The sequence below is a fragment of the Salvia hispanica genome, chromosome 2 (genome assembly GCF_023119035.1).
Source record: "Salvia hispanica cultivar TCC Black 2014 chromosome 2, UniMelb_Shisp_WGS_1.0, whole genome shotgun sequence".
Taxonomy (NCBI): Eukaryota; Viridiplantae; Streptophyta; class Magnoliopsida; order Lamiales; family Lamiaceae; genus Salvia; species Salvia hispanica.
In genome coordinates, this window is record NC_062966.1 from 24768445 (window position 1) to 24779671 (window position 11227).

Genomic DNA, 11227 nt, shown 5'->3' on the forward strand with positions numbered 1-11227 from the left:
AAACCATTATATTATATTATTTATTCTCATAAATAGGTAAACAAGTGGACGTGGCGTTTCTCGTATACATGCACAAGCTGACTGTACAAAGGCATGTACGCTCGAAGCATCTTTTAGTATACAAACCCCAACAATGATATCCTTCCAGAGAGGTCTTTGGGAATCCGTAAATCTCCACCAACACTTGAAAAGAAGGGATGCGTTTCTGATAGTGATGTCTTCTATTCCCAAGCCCCCTTGAGCTAGAGGCTTCTGGATGATTTCCCAAGAAATGAGGTTGCCTCCTCTTTCACCCTCTTTCTTTGCCCAAAAAAAACGCCTCTGCAATTGGATGATGCGTTCTGCTATCTTTTTGGGCATACGAAAAAGGCTTTAATTTAATCATAAGGATTTGGTAGATGTGGTCATTAATCACATGCTTAACCCTAATTAATATTGCTACAATGCTATTGCGTCAATTGTTAGTTCTGACTTAAAGTCCAGTCATCGCTCGTGGGCAATGATGTCTGTGATGAACTTTGATAAAATCAATGTAGTTTAAATTTATTGGATGTGCTTTGAAACACTCCCAAATTATGGAGTATAGGTTTATTTGGTGGAATTATAGTATACTAGTTTGCAGGGACGGGTCTAGTTAAATACTAGATGGGGCAACTACATTTATTTATATATATATGGGGTTTTAATCTATAAAGACCAGATTTAAATACAGAAACGCAGAACACAGTCATACGTAGGACATTTTTAGGTCATAGTTAGTTTAATTTTAGGTAATGCTAACAAAGCATGACCTAAAATGATCTTAACATGACATAAACTCAAATTTTATAATATGACCTAAAACTACTTAATTATGACCTTCCGTGTTTTGGATTAATTATTGGCCATTAGATCATCTAATCCTAGGGCCAAGATTTGGGCTGCATTTCTGGATTTAAATGCATTCTTATTTTGATCATCTCCTATATATATATATATATATATATATATATATATATAGGGGAGCACTAGGGTGTCCCCTTATTTAGAGTCACAATGTACATCCAATCTGGTGCTGCCATGTGGCACAAAACATGCAATATTTTAAACACAAAAATGCAATCTAGTTGTATATGCATTTTCGCAGATTGCATTTTTGTTGTATGTAAATTGCATTTTATAGTGTTGAGTTTTGCATTTTCACATAAATTGCATTTTTTATTGTTAAGTTTTGCATTTTCAAATATAAAAATGCAATCCGTCTATATATAAAATGCAATTTAAATAGTCAATATCTTAAATGCAAAACTTAACAATAAAAAATGCAATCTGCATATAATAAATATGCAATCTGCCGAAATTCATTTCTAGCTTCTACAAATGCGTATTGCATTTTTCTGTATACAATATTGCATTTTTCGTGCCATGTGGCAGCACGTGGTTGGATGTACGTTGTAACTTTAAAATTTCAATATACATATATATAGGGATGTGTTAATATGACAACTCCTTTTAAGATGACAACATACCACCAATATCAGCCCTAGGATCTAGAAATCAGATGGTTCATAGTCTGCCACATGGCAGGTGAAATTATATTAAAAAAAAATCAAAAATCAAAAAGGGTATTTACGGAAGTCTCAATTCTGGCGTTTTTTCCTTCCTTCATTCAAGATTTTTTCCTTATTTTCTTCCATCAAATCTCGCATGAAATTCATTGTGATGCTGAAGATAAATTTTCAAATTCACTCATCACATCCAATCTCTCTCTAATTAACATTCAATTATTCAATTTTACATCCATTTTTAGTTCCAGTGAATCTGGTTCCAGATTTCCTCCAAATCTGGTGAAAATTTGTAGACGAGTTTTCATGTTGCTTCCACCAAATCAATTCGTTAGCAATTTGTTCTTCAATTCTTATTCCAATTCAAGAAAATTTCTTAAGTTTCTGCAATTTTAGTGAACCCATACATATTGAAGACGATTCTGCAATGTAGTTCGAATTGAAGACAATATGAGATGCAATTTGATTCTCAGTTTGATTTGGATGTTTTTCCAGAAGGTGAGCAATTACATGTTGTAGACAATTAATTATTTGATTTTGGATGATTATTTCTTAGATCTGTTTTGAAGTTATATGTTGCAAACCATAAGTTTAGTTTTATTTTTATATGAATTTAGTGATTTTTTCATTTGAAATTAGTTTTAATTTTGAAACTTAGTTTTGTTGACTTTGATGGTGTTTACAAATTGAGTATTTATCGAATTTATGATGTACATTGAACTGTGATCCTTCGATTTTATGCAAACTTTGTTTCTGTATCTGATCTTCGATATGTATTCAATATTGCAGGTTTATGTATTAAATATTGCAGATCACCTAATTGTTATTTGCATTCAATTATATTTGAACTAATTCACATTCTGTTTTATCATGTGATCCGGCGTGCCTCGACGATATTCGACCAAAGGTTCAACAAGTGATTCTGCAAGCCATTTGGTGCCCATGAGAGAGAAGGCTATAAAGTTGAACAACAAACCATTACTTCGATGTAAAAATTGTGGAGAATTGGGTCACCTGACTCTAGGAACTCTGGCTGATAAATTTACTACATGAATTTCGTATGTAATTGTGTGAATAGCTTTGGAGTGTATTGTTGATTGGAATCCATGGATTTCGTGAATTTCATTATGCAAGTTGAGATGTAATTGAACTCCATGAATTTTGATCTATAATTGAACTCAATGAATTTAATCTGCTCCGATTTGTAGCAATTTACTTTGTATTCTCCCATTTGATTTCTGTGAATCTCTTCTTGCACATGTTGTAGACGTTTGATTTTGTGTGTTCGACGATTATTGTTGAAATCTGCGTCGGTTCTATCTTTTTTTTATTAGCACCTGTTCAATTGTGTGTTTCGATTTTTGTCTAAATTACATGGTCTTTTGCTGCTCAAATTCGCTCTGATATATTTTTTATTTAGTTCTTATGGCCATACTCTGTTTTTACCAGATTGCTGAATTATGTGGTACATATTGCAGTCCACCATATGGTTAATTGCAGTTTATATATGATCTGCCTAATGGTTAAATGCACTTGTTCAGTTGTGTATTTCGATTTGTGTCGAAATTACATGGAGTTTTGCTACCCAAGTTCGCTCTGATTCATTTTTGATTCAGTTCTTATGGTCATACTCTGTTTTTACCTGATTGCTGCATTATATGGTACATATTGCAGTCCACCATATGGTTAATTGTAGTTTATATATGATCTGCCTAATGTGATGTCTTTTCATCTTATCCAGTTGCAGTTTATATTTTGATGTACATGAGATCAAAATGTTGATGTTTATTCTTTGACTACATTAAGCATCCAAAAGTTGTAGAATTATAGGGGATCAAACAAGTACGCAACAAAGAACATTCAAATTACATCATCAACATTGGCTACACCAAAATAAAACCGACTTGTTTTAAGTACAAGTAATCACCAAATCAAAATATCAAATCACATCATCTACACAAAAAACCAATAAAGAAACCAAACTCTATGTTTGAAGAAGAAAAAAAAAGACAATAATTGGTCACTGTTTGTTGTAGTTCATGACCATCTTCTCAACATCTATCGGTCCTCTCTTTTCCCCTCCTCGAAGTGCTTTGATGCAATACTCATGATAGAGTCAATTACAAGAATGTCGTTGTTGTACAACATTGTTGTATTGTACAGTATTTGCCACGAAGCAGCTGGTAGAATACTGCAATATTCTAAATGATGCACTGCAATATTCTAACGGGTGTACTGCAACATCTTGTTATAAAACAATTCTGCAATATATAACAATCAATACGACAATATATAATATGGAAATCTGCAAGATGTATCACAATACCTAAACCTTCTTGTACAGATTGTGTTTCATCTTCATTCATGGTATTGGTGCTTTCTTCAATCTCTTCTTCATTCATATTCCATTCACTATTACTTGTTTCAACCTCGTCCTCAGCCGGTTCAGTTCTTGTTCTCTTTCTTGCCATTATAATTCTTCAATCACAACATTGAACCAATAACATCAATCAAATATCATCCATCATACAACTAATATCCAGAAACATTCAGTGTCCACATTTTAACAACTAATCAAAAACCAAATCATCCACAAATTGAGATTAATTGAGTAAAAATCGATGGTACATCAACCAAAATCGATGGTTACAGTTGCTCACTGATATAGGGTTTCCTAACCAAGTAACACCTCACAAATCATGATTAATTGAGTAAAAATCTATGGCACATCAAGCAAAATCGATGGTTACAGTAGCTCATATCAACCAAAATTTCAAAACATCAAATTAAAGATTTCGCTGGGTTTCCAAAACATCATCCTAAATTCCGCAAAATCCTCAGATCCAAACATTAAACAAGGCATAAATTGAACGAATAATACTTAAATCTCATAGCAACATCAAGGAAACATGAACAAAAATCAATAAACACATACATAAATCTGCATACACAAACAGAGTAACATTCTCGAAACCTATTTCGATCAACACCAAACGGAATCAATTTAGCATACCTTGTGAACTGATTTCACCGTTTAGTTGTTGTAGGCGTTCGGAATTCCAGAAATTAGCCGTAAATCGCGCAATTTACGGTGCAGTGGTGGCTGGAAATCAAAGTTTCACGGTGTAGAGCCGCTGAGGCTGCGGGATTTAGAGGCGGAGACGGCTGGAAATCGATTTGTGAATATGGAGGCGGCGGAATGAGAGTAATCGATGTATGGGAGAGAGAGAGAGACAGGGAGAGAGAGAGAGAGAGAGAAGAGTCGGGGAGAGAGAGAGAGAAGAATTTGGTGAGTGATGCAATTTTTGGGGATATCCCCAATTTGATTCTATATGAAATGACTAAAATGCCCCCGACTGCAATTCCATATACACTAGACTGCAATCTCAATTCTGTTCGCGAAATTCAATCTTGAGCGTTGGATTTCCGGATCTAAGGGTGTATATTGGTGGTATGATGTTATTTTATCTATGGTGGCACCATAGTGCACCCCTATATATATATATATATATATATATATATATAAGTGGGTGTTACCGTGTTAGCCTTTAATTCAAAAATAGCTATATAGTGAAATTTTACTCTCCCAATCCCAATCTCAATCCCATTAGAAACGAAACGTTTTCCTTTTTAGTTTGTCCCATTAAAAATGAAACTTTTTTAAAAATGGAAACAATACTCTCTCTACTTTTTCTTCTTTCTTACTTTACTCTCTCTTCATTAACTCACGAAATAATATAATATTATATAAAATCTCGTGCCAAAAAGCAAATGTTGTATATTTAATGGGACGAAGGAAGTACTAAATAACTGTGTTGGTGTTTAATTTAGGGCCTGTTCATTTTACTAGATATGGATTTATGAGAACAAAATCTAATCCAGATTTGGTACTGTTCAATTATGATAATTAATGAAGGTTTAAGGTGTTCATTTTTTTTGAAATGGATCAAGAAATGGTCTGCATGAATTTATTAATATATTCCCACATGGGTAGTGTGACCATAATACCACCGCTTTTTCTAGGTTTTCAGAGAATTCAAAGGGTACATTAGTCAATTTAACTCCATTTCTTGGCTCAAGCTTCAATGCAGATTTGAAAACCACGGTGTGGAGCAGAATTGATTTAAGGGTATTACACAGCCCAACAGTGCGGGTCTTCCAATTCTGATCGGGCTCTCCAAATATATTCAATGAAACATGAACATCATTTAACAGTTAGAAATCACCCTATTTCTTATCATTTCTAGAAACTTGAACACGCCCTTAATATAGTCAAAGAAAATAAAAGAAGAATACTGGAAAATAAAGCAAAATCCAGTATAATGAAAATAAAATACTCCGTATAAAGAAAACTCTGGTTGTATAGTGAAAAAATATTCTTGCAAACCCTAAACCCTTCATCGTCCTCCCCACAACACACACTAACACTACATTTCCCTCTTTCCACCTCCATTGAAGAAGAAATGAAAGCTTCAAGTTTAAACCCATAGCTCCAATTTTCGAAATTAAGGTAGGAATTCAATCTATCATGCTTATTTCATCTCATATACGTGAATTTGAGGGCAGAATGGAATGAAATTCAACCTCGGGTTAGGTAACTGAAAGGGGACGAAAATTAGGGCTTTTGATTCTTGAGTGATACACACTCCCTGTTAACTTTGGATATGATTTTAGTGTAATAAAAAATTAAATCTTGAATGGAAAAGAGAGTTGAGTTAAGCATGGATGTTAAAAAGATGTTATCTTTGTTATATGTTCTCTTCAAAATAATCATTTTAAATGTATGTGTTCTTGTTCAATTTTGATTGTAGAATTTGTTAGCTCAGTTGGGAGGTTCACATGGTAAAATTAGGGAGACAGAGAAGAAGAGGTTTAGTACCAATGGAACCTTGTATGCTCATGCTATTTGTGAAATTGAATTTCTTATTTGGTTGAAATCGTGATAAAATCCCTATTTAAAACTGATACAGGGACCAACCCCGAATCTTGTAAATTTCCCTAACATTCAGCTTTTATACTAGTATAGATATAGATATCGATACTGTAGATTTTTTTATTAATTTTGATTTAGTTTATTTGAATTATGCTTACATGTGGCTTCTTGATTTATTAGGGCTACAGCTTACAACCTTCAACCCCTTCACATCTCAAGCTCTACAACTGCACCCCACCGGTCTTCTGCCGCCTCCTGTTTCACTGCCCGTTTTTCTGTTGCTTTATATATATACATATATATCCTAGTCGATTATCGGTGGTACAACATTTAGATGCATCGAACTGTGGTATTATGGAGCCGTAGAGGAATCAGAAACAGAGCTACGATTTTCTCACGCAGTTCAACATTTATCAACTCTCAATTGAATAATGATGTGCGTTCCAGAAATGATAATGATGTTTTTTCATTCAGAGCATTTACATACAGCACTTATTCTTTCACAAGGCTGCCACCTAATCCAAATGACCCGGCCACCTTGATGAAGGAGGATGGTGTGGCGGTTTGTTCCCAAATGTGGATTGAGAATTTCAGGGAGCCTGATAAAACTGTTACTAATTTGACAAATTATTTGAGAAGGTTTGAGTTGTGGGTGTTGGCTTACCAGAAGGTGTGTGCGGATGCGACTGGGGCATACATGCCCCGTAGCTCCATCACGCGTTCTGCACTGGAGGATTTGTTGGCGCTGCGCAATGCAGTCCTTGATTGCAGGTTTAAGTGGGGGGCTAGGCTGGAATTTTTTATTAGGTCCCCCAATGACAAGACTGATTATGAATCTTTGTCGAAGAGGAAGATTAAGGCAATCTTGACTACCACGCAGCCTTCACCTTTCCAGGATAAGATTGTCCAGGAGGTGCTTTTGATGGTTTTGGAGCCGGTGTATGAGGCAAGGTTTTCGCAGAAGTCATATGCGTTTAGGCCCGGAAGGAATGCCCACACAGTTCTGAGGGTGATCAGAAGAAGTTTTGCTGGTTACTTGTGGTATATAAAGGGGGATTTGAGTTCAGTGCTCGATGGTATGAAGGTTGGAATGGTGATCAATGCTCTGATGAGGGATGTTAGGGATAAGAAAGTGATTGATTTGATAAAGGCTGCATTGACCACACCAGTTATTACCGGTAGACCTGATGATGGAGAAAAGAAAAAGAAAAAGAAGAGGAAGTATCAGAAGAAAAGAGTTTTGGCAGAGGATGAGCCGAAACCTGATCCATATTGGTTGGAAACGTTTTTCGGGTTTGCACCAGAGGAGGCTGAGATACATCCTTCTTGGGGTCATTGTGGAATCCTGAGTCCTCTTTTGGCTAACATATGCCTTGATGAATTGGACCGCTGGATGGAAGACAAAGTTAAGGAATTTTATAAGCCGTCAACTAGTGATGTCATATGGAACAGTCCTGATGGGGAGGCAGAACAAGGAAATACATCTTGGCCGGAATTTGTTCCTACCAGTGGTCCAGATAAGACTCGGAAAATTGATTACATACGTTATGGTGGTCACATCTTGATTGGAGTTAGAGGACCAAGGGCAGATGCAGCAACTCTAAGAAAACAGTTGATAGAGTTCTGTGATGAGAAGTATATGTTAAAACTGGATAATGAGTGCCTACCCATTGAGCATATAACTAAAGGCATTATGTTTCTTGACCATGTATTATGCCGTAGAGTTGTTTATCCTACTCTTCGGTATACAGCTACTGGTGGAAAAATTATCAGTGAAAAAGGCGTGGGAACTTTGTTGTCAGTTACAGCTAGTTTGAAACAGTGCATTAAACAATTTAGAAAGTTGAGTTTTCTCAAGGGAGATAGAGACCCAGATCCACAACCTTGTTTTAGAATGTTTCATGCTACACAGGCTCACACAAATGCTCAGATGAATAAGTTTTTGTCAACAATGGTGGAGTGGTACAGATATGCCGATAACAGGAAGAAAATAGTCAACTTTTGTTCATACATCCTTAGAGGCTCACTAGCAAAACTCTATGCTGCCAAATACAAACTGAGGTCAAGAGCCAAGGTTTACAAGATTGGTGCTCGGAATTTGAGTCGTCCCCTAAAAGAAAAGAAAGGGCAATCACCGGAGTTCCATAATTTATTGAGAATGGGTCTTGTAGAATCAATAGATGGGCTTCAGTATACCCGAATGTCTCTAGTACCTGAAACAGACTATTCTCCATTGCCATTAGGTTGGAGACCAGATCATGAGAAAGCATTGCTTGAATATATAAAGCTTGAGGACTCGAGAACTCTGGAGGAGCAACGAGAATGCCTAAAGGAATGTGGCCTGGTTTCACCTCAGGATTATATTTCAATGCTTGTGTGGAATTACAAAAGGAATGCCATTTCAGTAAATCATGTTCCTTATATACTAAGTAGTGAGAATGAAATAAGTAAAGAATCCGGCTTATTGAGCTCAAATGATGAAAGCTTTGAGGACGACAAGGATAGATGTATTATGGAATAAATAAAGATTCTGGCTTATTGTACTTCCGTTTATGATATTTTTTCCGGTTCCTGGAAGCTTAAGCATGTCAATTATCATGTCTTCAGTGTGTGTCAGTCTTCCTTCAACATTGGAAACAGTTTATTGTTGAATCTGCCTCCACTAGTTCTGCTCTGATCTGCCCGTTTTCGGAATGGAATTATATAAGAGTTTAAATTGTTTCACTTGTTTGCTTTTAGCCTTGCGATGAATGAATATGTTTTCTCTCGACATGTTCTTGTTTATAATAATTATTGTTTCATATGCTATTCATCTGCTTAAGTTTGGTGTTGCGGTATTCTGGATGTAGATATTATCATTCTAATGCTATACCGAAAAGCCTTTATAGTTCAACTGTGCTTCTTCAACCTGTTTTTTGCTTTGGACCTTAGATTCTAAAAAATGAAAAAGGTGTTTGCTATGCTGAGGGCTTTGGTCGAGGTAAGGGAGGCCCTTATAAATATGTAGTTCCAGAAGGATTGGGAAGGCTTATTTGGGATGATGTACGACATGGCTTCCTCCCCATGTTCTTTGCTTGAGCAGCATCAACTTTTGTTTCAATCATCACTTGTATTTCATTTAATGGTTTATTAGCCCTTTACTTAATGATAATGAGTTTTATGTGACTTTTGTTTTAGATTTTGGTTGCTGTAAACATGGTAGATTGGAGAAAATTTGGATGAAATATGGTATAGTGAAGATTAAGAATGTCTATTTCCACTCACATTGTAACACTTCTAATTAGCTTCTGTTTATTTTGTGCACATCTATGTGATATACTTAATATGTTTCAAAGTGGTCTTGAACACGTCCCGATGGGATCTAAAAGGCAGAAAAGTAGCTGTATGGTGGCTAATGTTCAGTTTAACAAAGTTACAACGAAGAGGACGGGTCCCATCCGCATCCGCTCACGGAGAAGCATCTACATAGAGGTATTTCTATCAATGTCCCTCCTGCATGCAATCGTATTTAATAGGTTTTCATGGTTCAGTTTATATACAAAAATTTAATTTGTTGTGTCAATTATTTGGTGCACGATAAAGTTGTTTCGTGATTGATTGTTTTTCCGTTTTTTAACTTTAGTTTCAGTTTCTGAATGAAATTTCATTTATGTTCTGTGGATAGGCATGTTGTTAAGTCCTACTTCCTTTGATTTTGTTTCCATGATTTTGCTGTCGTCTCAGAATTCTCTAGTATCTTGGCCTTGCAGAATGAAGCATCTCTTGTGTCATGCTTGTATTTTATTCTGACACTGTTGGTCTATCAATTTTGGTTGAGAAAATGATAGTGTGATTAACTGCATGTATACTGAATTTGTTTGAAATTTTTTGAAATTGTAGTGTGACTTGTGTATATCCATTTGCTGAATTTGTTTGAAATTTAAGCAACTGTTTACATTCTTTTATTAAGACTTATGCTAATTGGTTGTGTAGCTCACTAAATTATTGATTTCAATATTAAGGAAAAAAACAGATGCTGGATGTGCTAAAGGTGGCCAATGGCTTGTGTTCGTCTCCAACCAGAAACGAGGCCGAAGATGAAGAGTGTGATGCAGAGATGCTGCTGAATGCAAGGTAATCAGGAATAAGAGAGATGAGCAATTGGTTTTGCCCTGTATCAATTTTGAACAAAAAAACAAAATTTTGAAACCAATTTTTCTTTTTCATTTTCCTATATACATGGATGTTAACATGATATCTCTAGTAATCTTATACTACAAGAAGTTATATATCTCTATTTTTCTACACAATAAAGAATAAAGGTAATGCTGAAGTGTGCTATATATTTGATTCATTGGTGTATGAATGTGAGTAGTGAGTGAAAATTCTAATACAAAAAATGAGGGAAAATGAGTTAAATAACTCTTTGTCAATGCTGCTAAAAGAAAATGGACGCTCTTATCTAAAACAATAAAATCAACTAAAACAAAATTAGGGTCAACTTTTGATTTTATCTTTCTATCTATATGTATGGACTTATTTCGTATTTTACCTCATTAAAAACAATATGTCTAGCATTGTTCTATATGCATACATATTTCGTAAATAGTTGACTCCAATGTCAAATTAAGCCACTTTCTCACGTTTGGTATTTTTCAATAAATTTCGTGTAATTTACATTTACATAGTATATCTAATCTTCACAATTTGGAATGTAATTAACACATGTATTAGTGAATTGCATGGGTTGTAATTGTAAAGTAGCTAGCTG

The 11227-nt window shown here is 35.2% G+C and overlaps 1 protein-coding gene and 1 long non-coding RNA gene across 8 annotated transcripts; one reads left to right on the forward strand and one right to left on the reverse strand.

Moving 5' to 3' along the window:
* Positions 1–3392: 3392 nt before the first annotated feature.
* On the reverse strand, positions 3393–4620 carry LOC125204777. The gene is made up of 3 exons (XR_007173638.1): positions 4558–4620; positions 3871–4022; positions 3393–3788 (listed from the first exon to the last, which is right to left on the reverse strand). It is a non-coding gene; the product is annotated as an uncharacterized LOC125204777 (long non-coding RNA).
* A 1296-nt stretch (positions 4621–5916) lies between these two features.
* Positions 5917–10682, forward strand: LOC125204775 (nuclear intron maturase 2, mitochondrial). 7 transcript variants are annotated; one of them, XR_007173634.1, is made up of 5 exons: positions 5917–6054; positions 6658–9519; positions 9655–9705; positions 9813–9948; positions 10479–10682. XR_007173634.1 is itself a non-coding variant. In XM_048103504.1 (2 exons), exon 2 carries the CDS (start codon positions 6812–6814, stop codon positions 8996–8998), a length of 2187 nt encoding a protein of 728 aa, XP_047959461.1. In that variant the 5' UTR covers positions 5917–6054; positions 6658–6811; the 3' UTR covers positions 8999–9949. The 7 variants fall into 7 exon arrangements, 1 of the variants encoding a protein (XP_047959461.1); XR_007173633.1 differs by having other exon boundaries at positions 6658–9705; XR_007173632.1 differs by having other exon boundaries at positions 9655–9948.
* Positions 10683–11227: the final 545 nt, after the last annotated feature.

Coding starts and splice junctions, on each gene's coding strand:
- LOC125204775 (XM_048103504.1), top strand. CDS start 6,812: ATGCATCGAACTGTGGTATTATGGAGCCGTAGAGGAATCAGAAACAGA.